The following is a 19,108-nucleotide window of genomic DNA, read 5'->3' as shown; positions in this document are numbered from 1 at the left end:
TATAGTTATTTTTAATTCCTATCATTTGAAATCCAAAGGAAAATATCACTAGTAGATGTGAAGCTTGAGATGTTATGATATGGACATTAACAGGCCAACACAATTGAAGCCTTGGAGATATCTCAGTTGCAATAGAGTAAGAGACTTCTACAATAATAAGACACTACATAGTAAATAAGAGAATGAGTTACAAATAGGTCCCCATCTCTCTTGGCTAGCATGGCTCCAGGTTAAATCATTCTTGAATAGGGAGGATATAAAAAAGTCAGGATCTTGTTTAACTACTTTTGAAAAATTAATCATTAATTACTCTTCCCAACCCAAAGGAACAATCTCAAAAATTTATAAATTATTATTAGAATTGGAGGTGAGTGACACCTCCCCCCAACCCACTTGTCCTGTAGCTTTAAAAGAAGCTTGGGATACAGATTTAGGAAAACAGATGGAAGAGGTGAAGTGGCACATACTTTGAAAACCAGGTGGTTTCCTATCAGCTTCCATACAAGAGATACAATGAAGATGGTACATCGCTGGCATTTAACACAAACAGCTCATAATTCATCAAAATGCTGGAGAGGTTATAATCAGAAAGGAAATTTTTCCATGTGTGGTGGACCTTTGAAAAGGTTGCACCTTAGTGGAGGACAATATTCAAATAAGTTAGAATAATAACTAAAAAAAAATAGAATTGTTCCAGAGTTTGGATTATTACATATTTTTAAGGAGATAACTCAAAAAGCAAAGGAGCTTATTGTATTCTTATTCCTGGTTGCTAAATCAATAAAAGCTCAAAAATGGGCATTTTTAGATAACCTTTCATCGAACAATTGGCATGCTACGGTATGATCAACTTCTTATGGAAAAAGTTACTGATAAAATGAGGATACTGATTGATGACAGATGAATCACAATTTTATTGGTTCTGGAAAGATTATATTGGTTCTGGAAAGAGAGATATTGGTTCAGCAATATATGTAAACTATGACTGAAAGTTGCGATATAACGTCTTGGCTGTTATCCTGTATTCTTGTTTCTTTCTTGCCTTATAGACTGTTAAAAATGGATAAAAATAAAAATGATACAGACATTAGAATTGTGTGCACAATAATGCAATGACCCAAGCCAGTTGTGTATGTGAATCCTCTGGATAATAATCTGTTCCATTTGTCATCAATATGGTGCCCTCAGGAAATGTTGAACCACAACTCTCATGAGTGGGTGGGTAGCTGTCATGTGAGGGCTCCAGATCTTGTAAACAAGTTTCATGCAAAGTATCCTAGCAAGTCTAAACTTTAATTGTTTTGCTTGATAATTTCATCTGGTGGGGTCCAGGAGGCGGGCCTTCTCTGCAGTAGCGCCTGCCCTTTGGAACATCTTGCCCCTGGAGATGAGATTAGCCCCATTGCTCCTAGCCTTCTGGAGGCAGTTGAAGACCTGGCTCTGTCACCGGGCTTGGGGCAGGGAGGAGAATCGACATACTTGGGGCTGGCTAGTGCCTTGAAGTGCCCCTCCTACATAATGACTGAAGGAGATCACAGCCATCTGGATTTTATGAGCTGGGGTAATTAAGAAATTGTTTTAGAGAGATTTTATTAGAATTTTATTGTATATTTATTGTTCTGTATTGTAAACTGCCCAGAGTCCCTCCAGTCAGAGGAGACGGGCAGTCAAAATGTGATTGATTGATAAATAAATTTCTTTGTATTAATCAGATATCTTTCTTTTTCAGGAGACGCAGTATGTCAGAACCCACAATCAGAGTTGTTAGATCTGTTGATTGTGTTCTCTGCCATTGAAGCAACAAATCTCAAGCTCCGGATTGGGGTGGGGGGAGTTGTTGAGAGTGAGAAGAAATCCAAGGTCCTACCAGCCAGCCAGGAGTGGAATCCTGGACTGTTAAGGGAAAAGCGGGGGAGTGTGGAGGAGGTTTTGACGTGCCTATATGTCTTCTATCAGGTAGCTGTGTGAGAACTTTTTTAGTCGTGGCTTTTTGGTTAACATCTGTACACATCATCAATAAATCTGAAATCTGCATTTCATCTGGATGCGTGAGTCAGGATTTTATTGAGTCAGTTGTGTCAGAACTTTACAGTAGGCTAACACATCCAGAGAGTACGAGATGGAGGAAGGCTAGTCTTTTCTAATATGTTGGCATTTAATATTTATATTTCAGTGGTATAAAGGATTATGGAAAATATGGTAGAATCAGATTGTGTGAAAACAACAACTACTGTGATTTCCATTATTTCTTCTTTGTTCAGTAATTACGTTATTATTATAAAACTACAAATTAACATGTCAAATTAACATTTTCAAGAACTTCTGTACCAAAACCTTGCCAATTACAACTTTCTAGGAGGTCCAGTCTGTGTATCAAAATTATAGAAGTGATAGATTTTTGTGCAGATTATTTGAATCAACTTATTTTGGCACTCTCCATTTACATTCTTCCCAAAGATCCTGATTATTTGCTAGTGGTAAACATTAACTTTTCTGTTTGTTAAAATGGGGGTGGGGGAGAGAAAATAAAGATAATTTTTTTGCATAGAATGTGATGTGCCCAAGGACATGGTCTGAACTGATTTTTGAACACCATTAGAAAGCCTCACATAGTTGTCCTTTTCTATAAGGAAGTTCATTATTCTGTGGAATAAACTTGATGATTATCTTTACATTGATAGAATATATATTCATACACCCAGAGACTCACACATAGGTAGCCAAGGTTAGAGAAGCTGTAATTATCAACTCTGGTAATAACTGAATAGTTAAAACATTGAATTACCTTGTGGTTATGAATAAGTCACAAATCAGTTGTTCATTTACTACTATTTATACCTGAGATTGGCAATAAGTTCTTTTTAAAAAAAAAAAAGGTTGATATCTCACACACATTTAGACTACATCAACAAAGAACATGAAATCCATATTTTTACTTAAAGTTAACATTCCTTAGAAATAAGTCTTCAAATTATTGAAGCTCACAAATCAGCATGAAGTTGTCTCACAATTTTGTCTCTGAAGCTTAGCAGCTCTGGCTTAGAAGTGTCTGGAAGGGCAGCAATCTGGAAATATTTTTGTTGCCCAGCATGACCTGCTGGCTAATGAGAATTAACACATCTGGAGAGCAACAAGTTGAAGAATGTCAATGTATTAAGGTACAACATGCTTCTTTGGGTCATTTTGCAAACTATATTTAAGGGTTTATTCTAAATTAAAGCTTTTTCATGTTTTTGCTGAAGAAAAACTGTTCTAATAAAAACAAACTCATTTCAAGAAGTATATATGTGTCTGCATAAAATTAAGGAGTAATCCAGTTTAACTCTGTTACTTAGCAAACTTAATTACATGGTGGCAGTTTTACTTCATCTTATTACACACTTGAAACAAATAAATAATTTAAGATTCATTGTGATTTTTTGCATAAATTGCCAACCAACGTCCTTGGAGTTGATTCCAAGCAATAGAGCAAAATTATTTCACTCTTTAAAAAAAGAGAGAGTTAATCTATAGGAAGACATACTTTACTCTGAATGAAAACAAATTTAGGAAGTAGTAATAACCTGTACAGTAATATTATTTCTTTAATGCAACATATAACTGGAAATATACTTAATGAGTATATTATGGAGCCCAATATGTAGAGAGCAGTGACTGGGCTTGTGATAAACTATAATGTTTAAATCCAACTACAGTGTATAAGCTGTGATTTATAGCTTAATCCAATTTCAATCAACTGTGACTTAGTTAGCAAACTATGGGTAAAACAAACTATGGTGTAATGTGATTGTACATCCAAGTCAATAGTGTCTTTAGCAAACTTCGATGACACCAAATGACGATATGTGTAGTGATATCTTCAGGCAAATACTACCATTATGTACTTGAGTCCCATGTCTGATACAAGTACACTAGTCATGATGCTTATGTGATGACATTGTCACATGTTTCATCATTTCCCCTCCCCCACCAGTTATCCATAGTCCAAGTGTGTAAGGCAATGGTTAAAACAAGGGTGGATGACAACCTAATTTCATTCATCCCCTACATTCTTTCCCCCGCTAATTAAAATCGCCTTCCATAAACAATGAGTTCAGATCTCCAGCAATTGCAAGTGGTCTCTTCCCCTGTAGCTGGCTTGGAAGAGAAGAAGAGGAAGAGAGGCAAGGAGAAAGTGAGAAGAAAAATAGGAGACTTAGAGAAAACATAAACATGGAGCCTCAGAGAGAAAAAAGGCAGTCCTGCCCTCCTGCTAGCTTTAGCCTGTCCATCATAAGCATTTAGCATTGATTATATTGGCAAGAATGTGACTGTCAAAAGCAGATTATACATGTAGATAGATAGTTGAAAGGGGGGGGGGTGATAGATATGATAGATAAGTGTCAGATTGAAGGTAGACCCTGGTTCTCAGTTGGATTCTACTGAATGTGACCAGTCACCATCAATTTAATATGCCACTGGATTATTTGGGGGGATCTAAAGCTATGTATCTGTGGCTTGGTCCATACAGCATGTAAACTATAGGATGATTTGTTCGTGTTTTGCTTCAAGTGTTCTGTGATCCCAGTCAACTGTAGCTTATTCAATAAATTATGTTTCAGCAATCCATGGCTTAGCATGATGTGCAGACTCAGTCAGTATGTGCTATGGTGATTATAAATGTTTGGATTGGATAGAGTGCTTGGAACACTTTGCAAATAAGAGGAAGAAGCTTCATGTATGCCACCTTGAGGTGTACAAAATAAAGGCATGATGTTAATAAGAGCAAGGAGGAGGAAGAGGGTGGAATAAAAATATAATTGGTGCACTAAAATATATTTTAGACTTTAGACCTCTGGAATCCTCACCTCCCATCTCCAAAATAGCAGAAATAGCCAAAACTTTCCTTCACGGTATGCCTCACATTCCTGAGTAGTGTGCTGTCCTGCCCTTTTAAGTTCTCAGGTATTCATCCGCTCAAGCTTTAGCCCTTGCCTTTGCCCCTGCCCCTAATGTCTTCCTATCCACGTGGGGAACAGTCCAAACAGGGCACTTGTTTTGCCCTACATTGTTCAGCCTGCCCCAGCAGAGAAGGAGTCAAGAGACCAAACAAATTCAGAAGTTGCTTATCTCCGTTGTGGGTGGAGGAAAAGAACACAGCGTCACTGAGGCCACAGTCCCTTGCAACACCAGCCAAAGAATACACTTTTGTGGGGAAGTGGCAAGTAGCTGCAGGGAGAGCTGACTTTCATGTGTCTTTCAGCACATTAGCATCCATGGGAACATTGAGTGTGAGCCCTGTTCCCAGATGTCTTCTACTAATGCTCCTAGGCTGGTCAGGGCTGAAGCATTATGAAGTGAATGCAGCTCAACTCAGAGAGCACCATATAGCTGCTCAGCTGGCAAACTGGGATTACAGCCCTCAAACTGAGGGGCTATCCAGGTAACAACAAATGGGGGCAGGATAGGGGAAATAATGGGAACATATTCAGGAGAAGATTCGTTTAGTGAGCGACGTAGTAGCTTTCTGGTGTGGGGCTTAGCGAACCCAACCTGTGTGATTGGAAAGCCAAGTTTAGTCTGCTGTGGGGTTTATTCAGTTATCCATATATGTTTTGGAACCTAGCCAGGAAATAAAGAAGAGGTAATAGAATGGGTGGCTTTGGGTTAATTTCAGTAGGAGGTATGCTATGACTTTGATACTGCTTTGACTAAGAGGTGTTACTTAGCATTTTCCTTTATAATTATATTTTCCAGTTAGGAACAATGGTTATATTATATTAAGCAGAGTTTTCAAGCTTGCAGTCCTATCCTCACCTTCAACTAGAATTGTTAAAATGTAGCTAGGCTTGGCTATTCCTTGTTTTTATAGTGACATTTTGGTTCTATGATTTCCAATGTATATTTTTATTATCTCTGTGCACCACTTCATACATATAATTCAACAGCTGTAGCAGGGAAGCATTTTATATGGACGACTGATAGGCACAGCTCAGGAAAAGTTTTACCACTTGATTTAGGAGATACATTTTGGTTTGCTTTATCCTTCTGCCTATAACCATTACCAATGTTTTCACTTGCTTAACAGCCTCTCTTCTCTTTGCCCTTTAATCTCTGCATGCTTCACAGTAACTACTGTACTTATCCAATACTCCATTGCCTATCATCTAGCCTCCTATAGTCTCCTCACTAGCATTCTATCCTCTCAGCCTTGTTAATGTTGTGTTGCATGTAAAATTTCAATGTTCTAGTCCTCATGTTAAAGTTCTGCATATTTTTTCATCCCTGTTATTTTCATGGACAGCTCCATTCCATTTATACTCAGCATCTATTCTCTTCTCTCATATCTAACTCCTTCTCTTCTCCTGTATTGCTATATGCCTTGCAGGGCTGACCCAAAAATTCTTGCATACCCTGATACAGTTCCCAGGCATGATAGTCTCTCTCTACAATATTTCTGGTCTCAAACAGTTGTAATTTGCAACCATTAGAGGGTTGAATAATGGTATGTCTGAGTTTTGACTTCTACAGTATATGTAGCTGATTGACAGGCCATTCTACCAGCTAGTTTCATTAAAGTATGAAGTGTTGCCACAATGCAAAACCAGTGTTTTGAGGCAATGTGAAAGTGGATGGGATGCTGTAGGCTAGTTTCAAGGTACTGTTCAAAGTCCTGATATTTACCATTTAATGCTTTACGTGGCCTGATACATAGCGGATTTCCTTTCACCACAAATATTTCCCCTTGTTAGTGAAAAACTCAATCATTCCTTGTTCCTTCACTGCATGTGGTCAACTGCATTACAAAGGCTTACTGTTAATGTATGGAAATGTGCTTAACCTGCATAGTGTATTTTCAGTCAAAGAGTTGGAATATATTATTTTATTAAATTATTTTGTATGGTTTCAGATTATCAGAGTCAGATCTTGCATTTAAAAAAATTGTTTATAGAGAATATGAAGTAGATTTCAAACAAGAAAAACCAAGAGATGAGCTCTCAGGTAAAGGCAATACTTTCAGACTATATTCAATGTATAGTGTTCCTATGATTATGAATCCAAATGAATTGTAATTGTGAACCATCCCAAATTTATTTAATTATCCAATGCCCAGAGTTCTTGATTTAGGATAGAGTAACATCTGGAGATGTTGAGGGAGATCTCAATATATAGATTATCTCTTCAAGACCACCATCCCTGAATAAGCAAGAGAACATACGCTTAACAGTCTTACTGTTCTAATTCCAGTAATTCTAATTCTTGCCAGTCAGCAGGAAATAACAGCCAATAGCACTTGAGATAAATGCAAGAGACAATTGCACTTGAGATAAATGCAAGAGACAATTGATAGATAAGAACACAGGAAAGAGGATAGAAAATGACCCTGTTCCATCTCTTACTCACCAGTTTACCTCATTACATTTCAGATATGATATGACTTTAATTTTCATGAACTCCACTTCTAAACACAAATAATAAAGGCATCATTTATTGTATTATTACTATTCTATACAGACGGAGGCCTGTAATCAGAAGGAATCTGTTAATACCCTTTCAGAGTAACACGTTTTGTTAAAAGGCATAAAGCTTTTGTGAACTGCAGTTCTCTTCATCAGATGAAGAAGTGAGCTGCAATTCGCAAAAACTTATGCCTCTTAATAAAAATTTTAAGTCTGAAAGATGCTATTAGAATCCTAATTTTTGGCTACCATGACTAACATGGCTGTCCTACAATGCCCCCCAAAATACCAGCAAAATTTCAGTTTCAGTCCTGGTGGCTACTAGTAGGTATTACTGCCTAAATAAAAATTAGGTTGGGCACCTCCTACAGGATTATTTGCTGAAAATCAAGTTCCAAACCCATTATCATTTCTTACAAATCACATGGATTGTGTTTGCTTTTATTCTGTTAAGTGAATATTTTCCATTATTTTAATGACCCCAATATCAAAATGCATCAAATTATCCTAGCAAAATTGTTTCCCCCTTCTACTTCCACCAGAATATGTTCCTATATAGTGATAAGAATGTATTAGCAGAGAAATGGATGGGTGTGATTTATAATAACTATTTCATCCCATTAAAATGTACGAAAGGAATGAACATATGAATAAGCATATGAAGGGCCATTGACCGTAGGTTGTTGCAAAGCATCTTCCCCTGAAAGTGTTTCCTACTCTGCTGTTTCAGCAGGAAAAAGCAGTAGCGCAGAAGGTGCTTTCCATATGCATAAGAATCCTGTTTTTTTCCCTTTTTGTACATCCAAATCAATATACAGTACAGAAGAATGTGCTGTACAGTACTGTGTGCTGAAATGTTTATGCCTTTCTTCAGTTTCTCTTGGAAGCACCTGGAGGCTAATAACAGAGACCAAGCATTTATTTTAGTTAATTTAATTAATATTTAATTAAATATGACTATGAATATTTATTTTCTTCTCCAACCCCACTTCCTTTCCCTTCTTGACTTCACCCACTTTCCCTCTGTCCCTTTCAGTGTGTAGTTTATTGGTTAAGAAAGTTTGCTCAACCTGAAATAGGAGGTGATATGAAAGATCTTTGCTTGAGATCCTAGAAAGTCAGTGCTGGTCACAGTACAGCAGACACAGCTGAAATAGATGGACAGACAGAGAGAGTCTGGAATAGCATTCTGTGTTCATAATCCTATAATATTGCATGGGAACCCTACCCTGCATGTGGGTGATGCAGTGGCTGCAGCGTTTGGCTTCACCAGGATTTCAAAGGCTTACTTACTAGGGTCTAGTAACTAATGCCTTCTGCACAAATCTCCTGTGCCCTCAATTTTGGTATCTGTATTGTCTGAGCAAGTGTTCTTTAATTTATTTATGAAATTGGTTACCCATTTTTCAATATAACCAAAGCAGAGGACAAATGGTGGAAGATAAAGTCCTGTGCCCACTCATCTAACCAGGATCTCTGTGAGATGATGTCTCCATTCCCTTATACATGCACATAAGCCAACATGCATCTTATGGATGAAATGCTAAGCCACTATCTCCTTGCCTGAGTGTAATTTGTCAGCTGGATTTATTAAATGCCTTGAGCAGCTTTTTGGAGGGAGATTGGGATGGATAGATAGAGAACAAAATAAATAAATCCCTGCTCAAAAGAAAACAGTAGGTCCTATTAAAAGATAGCTGATTCATTTTATAGCCAGGCTTGTCTATCTTCTCTTTTTGTACCTTTGTTGCAATTTATGTTCATCCAGGAGAAAAAGAAAAAAAAAGCCAAATATTCTTTCAAGTACCATTTTGTATGTTTAGTTTTTCCTCTTTACAATCATTTATTAATTTGCTCTGAGCAGGGCTTCTTGGGCCAACCCTGCGTGCTGAAGTGGGAGACATCCTCCTCATTGATTTCAGGAATTTTGCTAACAAGCCAGTGAGCATTCACCCACAGAGTGCTGTGTACAACAAATGGTCGGAAGGTAAGCACTGCCATAGTATTGTCTGAATATCCTGATCATGTTTTCCTTCAGTAGATTTAAAGTAATGGGGCTAAATTCTAAGTAAACATGGATAGGATTGTGCCTGTGGGCAACAGCTGGCAAGGTCGGAAGCAGGGACCTAAATGATTCTCAGGCTATTATTAAATAACAAAAGAAAGAGGCATAGGATTTGAAACCTGGAGACTGCTTTATATAGGGCTTGAAGTCTAGATTTTGCAGTAGATAGTTTTCTTCATTTTTCAGGGTTTTTCTAGAACTTCAAGGAATATATCTTATCAGAGCTGTGTCCTTGAATATTTTGGCTGTGAGCCTTCTAGGTCACACATCAGTCTGGGTGAAGCCTGTTACAGTAAAACTGGGTACCCCAGTTCCCACTTATGGGAGGAAAAACAACTTTTGAGTTTTCCAGACCCAGATCATGGCTTCTGATTCTCTTGCAACTCAGTTGACTCTGTCAAGTTGTCCATGCCTTGTCCTGTGTCAGAACCAAATGACACTGAATCAGAGCTAGACAGCAACCCAGATAGACCAATGAACCCAGAAGATGGATCTATTAGCTCAGCAGATGGACCAGAAATTCCCTCTATCTGCTGCTCCAGTACCAGTCCAAGACCCACCCACCACAAGTGCAGTGGCAGCTAGAGATGCAACAACTGCAAATCGACAGTAGTCTCCTCCTTCTTTGCATAGCAAATACAATAGGAATGCCAGAAAATTTACAACCTGCCTTACACAAAATGAATTATACATCTCTTTAAAGCCTGGACAGTTTATCACAGATCACTCCCAAGTAGGATTTACAGTATAATTGGCCTTTTGACTGAAGGAGCTGCAAAATGGACAATTCCCCTTCTGCATCTGAACAGCCCAGATGTGGATAATTAGGCTAACTTTATAGCCCAGCTGAAGTCTGTCCCTGATGACCTAGCCAAACTGGTGACAGTTAACTGCAAGACCTGGAGTTTACATCAAGGTACACATCCAAAGGACATCTGACTAGCTTTCAATTATTAACTCAGGATATAAGCAGGTTGTTGTAACTATTCATATATGAACAGTGATCAAGGGACTGGGGTAATTGATAAGACCTCAATTTCCATCTTCTCTTTGGCAGGAACTAGCTGATACACAAAGTGTATACATGACAACCCTCCCCACAACCTTCAACATCCTGTTCCTGGTGTTTATTTTAGGCATTGTTTTAGAACTTATCCCCTGCTCCCTCTTAAGTCACCACTTCACAGTCTACGATTGAGGTTACAGGGGTTGGGAAAAGTTTCATCTTATAAAATGGACAATGGGATATCACAGCACCTTCACTGTTTTCAGAGGGTATTTCACTATAGGAAGAATGATGGCTTGTTAGCCAGTCAGTTTCACCTCATAAATGCTCAGTTTTGGTTCCTCTCCCCCTCAAAATCAAACGTGTTCAACATGTACTGAAAACATGGAGGGGGATGCCAGCAATTTATTTTATTTTTATATGAAGTGATTCAGGACACCAAGGAATGGTATTTTTGCACTCTTATTGATCAGCTGAAAGAAGGTCACTAAATCAGCCCAGATTGTTCTATATTTCTTTTGGTTTGTAGGAATGACAATAATCCCAAGGCTACCTTTAAAATATTTTGCAGAATAGGAGCCAAATGGAAGAGCTCTTGAACACTTGTGCATGTAGAACACTTGAGTGGCAGAAAAAAGAACAGTGTGGTATAGTGTCCTGTCTCAGGTCCAGCACACACAAATACACAAGAGGTAGTTGCAAACTTTTACTAGGTGAGTTTTTTAAGCAATAGCAAGCAGCAAGGGAAGGTTATGTGCAAATGCACACAGGCAAAAGCAACCAAGTCCCCACAAGTCCAGCAAACCTGCCTAAAGAAAGAGTCCAAAAAATCCAAGGAGCAGGCACAAGAGTGGTCAGGCAAATCCAGGGTCCAAAGCATCAGTAAGGTTGTCAGCTGGTCTGGGTTCAGAGTCACAGTCACAGGGGTTCAAGTCCAAGGCAAGGCACCCAGAGTCTGGGTTTACAAACAGTTGTTTCCAACAAGAGAGTCAAGCTCATAGCTCTTCTTAAATAAGAGCAGTCCCGGAGTGGCTCATCTAAGAGGGCAAGGCTGCTTCCTAGCAAGTAGCCTCGCTGACTTCCTTTGCCCTGCTCTTTTTTCTGCTCGCCGGGCTCTTGCATTGGGAGTGGGTGGCAATTCTGAGTCCTCATCTTTAGAGAGTGGCAGCTGTTTCTGCTGGTTGCTGGCCAGCCCCACCTCCTCTGCCTGCTCAGGTGGCTGTTCATCTTGTGACACCAGAGCTGACTGCTCCTAATCTAAGGCGACTTCTGAAGCTGGCTTCCCTTCTTTGTCTGAAGATTCTGATTCCAAATCTGAGCCCACTATGATATATAGGAGAGCTAAAATATTGATTAAGGTCTCTTTTTTACTATATGTGGAGAACCAAAGGAGGACCCAATCTGCAACCAGGTCTGTAACAGGTTTAGCAAGTGTGTGCATGTACGCTCACATGCACATACATTTATTTTACAATGCCATTGTTGGAATGCAGAGTTAGTGAATCATGATCATCTCTTTCCTTTGCCATTGAAGGTTCCTCATACTCTGATGGGACATCAACTATACAAAGACTGGATGATGCTGTGCCTCCTGGCCAGTCATTCAGATATGTGTGGAACATCACTGCAGAAACTGGGCCAAAACAAGCTGATCCTCCCTGTCTCACTTATGCCTACTACTCACATGTAAAGATGGTGCAAGACTTTAATTCTGGTCTCATTGGTGCTTTGCTGATATGTAAAGAAGGTAACAAAATGTGTTAAAGAAGCTGCAGACTGTTCAAGTGTTGGGATTAATCTGTAATGTGCTATCTTTCTGCTCATGTTTGTATTTTTATTTATTTAATGTTTACTTTTCATAGTTCTTTGACGAAGTTGGATCTTTGAGGCAGAGTTTTAAAATTTGGAAATTTTGCTACTTAGTTTTCAAAAGCTTATGTTGTCAGCATAACATGACAACATAAGCATAAGACAACATTATGTTGTCAGCATAACATGCCATCTCTAATTACAGAATGTCTCTGTAATTAGAGATGGCAAGAAGAACCAGGTAGGTCCATGGCAACAATGCTGACATGAAGCCTGGTTCCACCTTCAAGATTAAGTGTGCAGCTCACTTCATGCAGTTCATAAGAACCTACACCCCAATAAAGCTGTTTAGTCTTGAAGACTCCATGTGTCCTTACTCATGACACCATGTCTGCTGTTAGAGATGACTAGGGACTATCTCTGTGCTGCTGAACAGGAGAAAATGATTTTGAGAATATGTACTGTAGATTGTCTTTTTCTGGCCCCAATAGATTTATTTTTTATATTAAATTGTGTAGGCTTCTTCTCTATTGGTAATCCTAAGTTACTACCACAAAACCCTTGCTTGAACAAACTCACCAGGGCCTATCTAAGACATTCTGCTCCTTGAAGAAGAGGTGATTATTTCACACATGTAATAATCACAAAGGTTCAACACCTTAAAGCAAGGTTTCTCAACCAGGATTCTGCAAGAGGTCACTAGGGGTTCCCTGGGAGATCACAATTTATTTAAAAAATTATTTCAAATTTGGGCAACTGCATGTTAAAGAGGTAAGTTTCATTCTTCATTTTTAGTTTAAGAACACTGTTAATGCATATACTGTATACAGGCCTACACATGAAATGAATATAATAATTTGGTAACTTCCCTGAGGCCTGAAAAATATTTCAAGGGTTCACCCAGGGTTGAAAGGTTGAGAAAGGCTGCCGTAAAGGGTTTTACTTCATCAGTCAGAAACTGGTTCCTGCCTTCACATTCTTCTGTCTTGGTGGCAATGAAGTTCCTCATAATTAAGAAATTGTTTTAGTTTTAATGGGATTTTATTAGAATTTTATTGTATATTTATTCAAATTTTTATTCTACATTTATTCTATATTGTAAACCGCCCAGAGTTCCTCCAGTCGGAGGAGATGGGCGGTGACAAATTTGATAAATAAATAAATAAATAAATAATTCATATTCATACCATTATGGCTAGCTGCTCCATATTTGAGACTTGAGATTATGGCTTCTGCAACAGAGAAGACAGCTTGTTTCTTCATTCAGTTATGATGTTACTTTTGATCAGTTGATAATGTGAACTTGTGATTTTTTAAAATTATTTTTTATTAAAGATTACAATTAGAAAAAATAAAAACTAATGCAAACTACAAAAAGTATAAGAATAAAAGGTGTAAAAAAAGAAAAGAATAAAAAGAAAAAGAAAAAAGAACAATAAGAAAGCATATAAAGAAGTAGCTTCCCCCTTTATCACAAAAGTATAAGCAATTTTAGTAACTTATCACCATCTCTTAAAATACAACAAATACTCTTTTCATCCCATATCTCATCTCCTAACTATAAACAAAATCCAAAAGCCTCATCATTCATTCCTTATCAGCAAAAGTCCATTAAGGGTTACCAGAAATAACTACATATCTATTTCAACCTTGATCAAATAAGCCAACTCTATATTCCTTCCCGTACTTTTAACAAAACTTTAGAACTTGATTTCTTTTCATTTTATTTTTTTTGTCACTTCTCAGAGAATCCATCAAGACTTTAACGGATCTCTTTTGTACATCCATCAAGAAAAGGTTATCCAAATCACTCTTCTGCTTTGATACTTATATGTCCCCTTTAAGTACAAGAATGATATAGAAAAAGATGATATACTGGGCATACAAATGAAACCTGTTGAAGAAAGGAATATAGAGTTGAGTTATTTGGTTATTTGGTATGCCCAGTATATCATTGTTTTCTATATCATTCTTTTAACTTGTCATATTTAAATCCACATTCAAATCAATTTCACTCTTATCCAGTATAGCTTGTTCTTCTTCTGTGAGACAATTAACACACCATCTATCTATGGTATCAAACATTCTTAAAATTAATTTTGGAGTCCATTGTTCAAAAATATCCTTCAAAACATCCACCATTAAAGTATTTTGCTCCATTCTTTGTTAACAAGTTGGATTTAGGTATTCTCCTTTAATTGTAATCTTTATTTTCTTCTAGTTCCCTCTAGTGTCCAACCTTAAAAGTCCCATCCTATCATGAGATATCTTAAGCTGCAGGGAACGCAATGGTGAACATTACAGTCCCTCAGATGTATCTCTGGAAGGGCACATCTAAGCACTTTGGCGCTCTCTCTCTCTTTGTTCTTTTGCTTTGTTTTAAAAGGGAGTTAAATAAGAGCATTAAGCCTAGTGCCTATTATGATAATTGTTCAAAACACAGTTTGCTGAATTTTGGTAGCACAATCTTGGGGGTTCTGGGACCAGAAATAAGGAGTGGGTGGCTCCATGGTCTGCAAGCCAAGATTGCCTACCTCTGTAATAGACCTTCCTAAATCTTCTGCTTATGAAAATGACACTACTAGTCTTCCTCAATCTATTGATCTTCAATTCTCCTAAGAGTTAGGTGGCATAGTGAAAAGCATTTTGTTGCACCAGACGTTAACAATTTAAAATACATGTGCTATTCAACAAGTTATTCTAGAATTTGATAATCCATGCCTTTTTGTCAATCTTCTGTTCTTTTCCTTTTAGGAAGCTTGAATGCAGATGGGACACAGAAACTATTCAACAGAGAATATGTGCTGATGTTTGCTGTGTTTGATGAAAGCAAGAACTGGTACAAAAATGCCTCTGTCCAATACACAATTAATGGGTATGCTAATGGAACATTGCCAGGTATTTCTTCTTCCATATTACTTGATTCAAATGAAATTACTATCATTTTGATGACAATTACAGCAGCTGTTCTTTTCTCCCAGATATTCAGGCATGTGCTTATGATCATATTAGTTGGCATTTAATAGGAATGAGTTCCACTCCTGAGATCTTCTCTGTCCACTTCAATGGACAAACCTTGGAACAAAACCACTACAAAGTGTCAACCATCAACCTTGTTGGAGGTGCCTCAGTAACAGCCAACATGTCAGTGAGCAAGACAGGAAAATGGCTAATATCTTCCCTGGTTGCAAAGCATCTACAAGGCAAGGTTATCTTTATTAGCTGACAGAGCTTACAGTTACAATCTTGAGTTCATTCTCTTATATAGCGCTCATACAAAATTATCATACCCAAAAGGGTGAAGCATGAATGTGAGGTGCAGTTTGCAGAATGATTCCAGAGCAACAGGAACTATAACCATGTTCTGTATGAAAGTCCTTGTGCCCTTGTCCTCAACTGATTTATTCATTGTGACACATAAGTACTATATGCCTAGAACCTGCAACCCAAGCATTTGATAGCCCTCTAAAGCCATGGTTGTTGTTGCTGTGGATGCTGTGGATTATTTTGCTCCAGAATGATGTTAATAGGAGGAAAGTGAATAAATATACAAAGATAAACACATTCATTCTATTTATTTTGGTTAATTTTTTATCTTAGGCCTGCCTACCTCTTCTTCTTGGCTCCACCCAGTTTTCTGAAACCAGTTTCCAACTCTAAATAGTTAGACCACTTGCCTCTTTTAAAGCCTTGGATAGGTTATTATTTATGCTGAACTTTAGAGAAAATGGGAAAGATAAAAACCTCTTTAGGAATAAATTTATTGTTAAGATTGCAGTATATAACTGTTAATTATTTTTAGTAGATTAACAATGGGTAGTCAGTTTAAATGATGAAGACAGGTTTAAGCAGATGTATGAGCTAGCAATGCCTATTTATTCTTATGATCATTTTGGTTGTGCAAAAGAAAAGGAAAATGTTAAAGAGATGGAACGATTGCTTTTATTTATTTATCTATTTATCTCTTCACGTTTAAGGCTATCCACTCACCAAGAGACTCAGGGTGGCTTATAGAGGATAAAAACATCACAGCACAAAATAATATATCAATAAAAACACACTGGGAAGCAAATAATTCCCATAGCACATAACTAAAACAGATTCACAAAACTTCCTGGTCCAGAGTCTGTTCTTCAAGGCATTCCTGGCCATCCAGATCTTGGGGGGCCATCCAGATCATGCTGTTCCATAGGGAAGTGTGGTAACCGAAAAGACACGCTTCACCAACCTAATGACCTCCACTTGTAGACGAGCTGAGATGAAGAGAGTTAGAATACATTGCATTAGAGGGAACAGATTAGGGGTGTCTGGTTTATCTTCTACCTTCTTCCCATATCTCAAGAATGAACTATACTTATACCTACCTGTATATCTATTACATAATGAGATCTGATTTATGTGCATGCAGTTACGTTTTGCTGCCTACTTCTTTTCCTGGCTCCACCCAGTTTTCTGAAACCAGTTTCCAACACTAAATAGTTAGATCACCTGCCCCTCTTTTAAAACCTTAGATAGGTTATTATTTATCCTGAACTGTAGAGAAAATAGGAAAGACAGGACTTCTCTTTAGAAGAGGTTTTTCTTGTGCATAGTGTCTTTCTCCATTCTAGTGAAGGCACAGATTAATCAGTTTCTCTTAACTTCTACTGTAAGGGCAATCAAAATTGTTTTGCTTGTTTACAGTATTTCTTTCCATGTAGGACAGCTTTCCTGAACCTGGGGACAACCTTCAGCTATGTAGATTTCAGCTCCCAGAACATTCCAGTTAGCATGACCATTGCTGAGAATCTTGGGAGTTGAAGTTCATCTATTTGGAAGAAAACTAGGTTGGAGAAGTCTGTTGTAGATTATCTTTTGTACAGACATCCTATATAGTAATTCATCCCTCGTACGAATACAACCATTGTTCAACAGTCAAATTATTTTATTTAGAATATTAAAGTAATGCATGATAGGCTACTGCAGGAAATAGAATCTCATTTATAGAGATTTTTTTGTCCCTGAAAAGGGGTATGGCTATGTACATAATGAACATAAATCAGGTCACTGAAAGGGTCTCTCATACCAAATTAAGCTGTCAAAAGCAGTTTGCTACATAGTTCTGTAATTCCACTTGTACTAATTTGTTTAAATGTATAAGAGTTATGTACGGCTCATAGGTTTCTTTTTGTGGGCCAAAGAGGAAGAAGTTCTTGTTGCTTCATGGTTACAGATATTCTTCTTTTAAAAATAAAAAATATAAAATGAGCAACATTTATTTTTAACCTGAACAATCTAAAAGGCAACATGAATAGCAAGTAGATATAGATGTACCCTAACCATTAATATGCCTTTATTATCCTTGTCCCATTTGCCTTTCAATTTAGCTGGAATGTATGGTTATCTAAATATCAAAGACTGTGGAAACCCAGACACTTTAACAAAGAGGTTATCCTTTAGAGAACTGAGGATGATTAAGAACTGGGACTATTTCATTGCTGCAGAAGAAATCACCTGGGATTATGCTCCAGAAATTCCTAGCAGTGTTGACAGGTAACATGACTGAATGTGGTTTAAGTAGATGAAATGATGCCATAGAAATTCACAGCCTTGCCCTGGATCTATCATAAACCAAGGCCTTGTGGATTACTTCAATTAAGTGAAACACATTCTCATAATGTTAAATTATAAAGTATGCACCTCTCTCTTGCTTCTTAATTTCATAAAATAAAGTAATGTCTACTGGTATATGTAGAAAGCCATTTCATACTATATTCTTAGTTACACTTTCTATTTTCTTACAATTATGCAGGAAAACAAGGATGGCAGAAGGAAAGAATGTAAAATACAAAGTTCATTCACAACACTGTCATCATTTCATTCTCTTTCCAAAAAAATCATCATCTCATTCCCTTTTTCCTTGAGAATAGGAATTGAAATTTATTTGCTATAGTTCTAAATTTCTCCCAAAAGATCTTTGTGTTTTTCAAGATATTATATCTTCACAGAGAGAGTCTCTTGCTCCAATTTCAGTTTTTAAATATATCTAAAATCTTGTGTAATGGGAGGGAAACCATTCTGACAAGAAAAATTGTATTTGAGGAAGATTAAAGCATTCTCCTCTTTAGTACGTTTTCATTTTATATTCTGAAAGTAATTGCCTTCTCCTAGATTAACTAACCAGTATGTCATTGGAAGGATTGGAATTTTCAAACATGTAAGGTGACTGAATTATTTTTGAGAAATTTGTTAACATCAATGTGAAAAATCACAAGAAACTGAAAAAGATGCTGATGTAGCCAATTAAAACAAATTTAGTCTATTCACTGTTGCCAAATGTTGGAATTCAACTCCCATCAACCCTGTCAGAATTGGCCAATTATTAGTGATAATAAGAGAAATGTCTAAATAGCAGAGTCAGGAATGAAAGTGCTATAATCCAATAGCATTTGAAGGGCCTCAGGTCCATCACCTCATTCTGTACTTATCCCCATTTGGACATCTCTGTGTACAACCTTATTGAGGTCTCTTACTATAATGCACATTGTTGTTGTTGTTTATTCGTTCATTCGCTTCCGACTCTTCGTGACTTCATGGACCAGCTCACGCCAGAGCTTCCTGTCGGTCGTCAACACCCCCAGCTCCCCCAGGGACGAGTCCGTCACCTCTAGAATATCCATCCATCTTGCCCTTGGTCGGCCCCTCTTCCTTTTGCCCTCCACTCTCCCTAGCATCAGCATCTTCTCCAGGGTGTCCTGTCTTCTCATTGTGTGGCCAAAGTATTTCAGTTTTGCCTTTAATATCATCCCC

At 37.6% G+C, this 19,108-nt stretch overlaps 1 protein-coding gene across 2 annotated transcripts in view; it reads left to right on the top strand.

Moving 5' to 3' along the window:
- Positions 1-5,181: 5,181 nt before the first annotated feature.
- F5 (coagulation factor V) overlaps positions 5,182-19,108 on the top strand; it is a 60,093-nt gene continuing 46,166 nt past the window's right edge. Inside the window, exons 1-7 of one of the 2 annotated variants that reach the window (XM_063305643.1) lie at positions 5,182-5,422; positions 6,890-6,981; positions 9,304-9,426; positions 12,045-12,257; positions 15,074-15,217; positions 15,301-15,522; positions 17,686-17,851. In XM_063305643.1, the coding sequence (XP_063161713.1) occupies positions 5,256-5,422; positions 6,890-6,981; positions 9,304-9,426; positions 12,045-12,257; positions 15,074-15,217; positions 15,301-15,522; positions 17,686-17,851 (1,127 nt within the window). In that variant the 5' untranslated portion in view covers positions 5,182-5,255. Of the gene's footprint in view, positions 5,423-6,889; positions 6,982-9,303; positions 9,427-12,044; positions 12,258-12,837; positions 13,091-15,073; positions 15,218-15,300; positions 15,523-17,685; positions 17,852-19,108 lie in introns of those variants that run through there. The other variant, XM_063305644.1, reaches the window with a different exon arrangement.

This window comes from Candoia aspera, chromosome 5 (genome assembly GCF_035149785.1).
Source record: "Candoia aspera isolate rCanAsp1 chromosome 5, rCanAsp1.hap2, whole genome shotgun sequence".
Classification (NCBI taxonomy): Eukaryota; Metazoa; Chordata; class Lepidosauria; order Squamata; family Boidae; genus Candoia; species Candoia aspera.
Note: the sequence above shows the minus strand (reverse complement) of the source record. Positions and strands in the feature narration are given on the sequence as shown.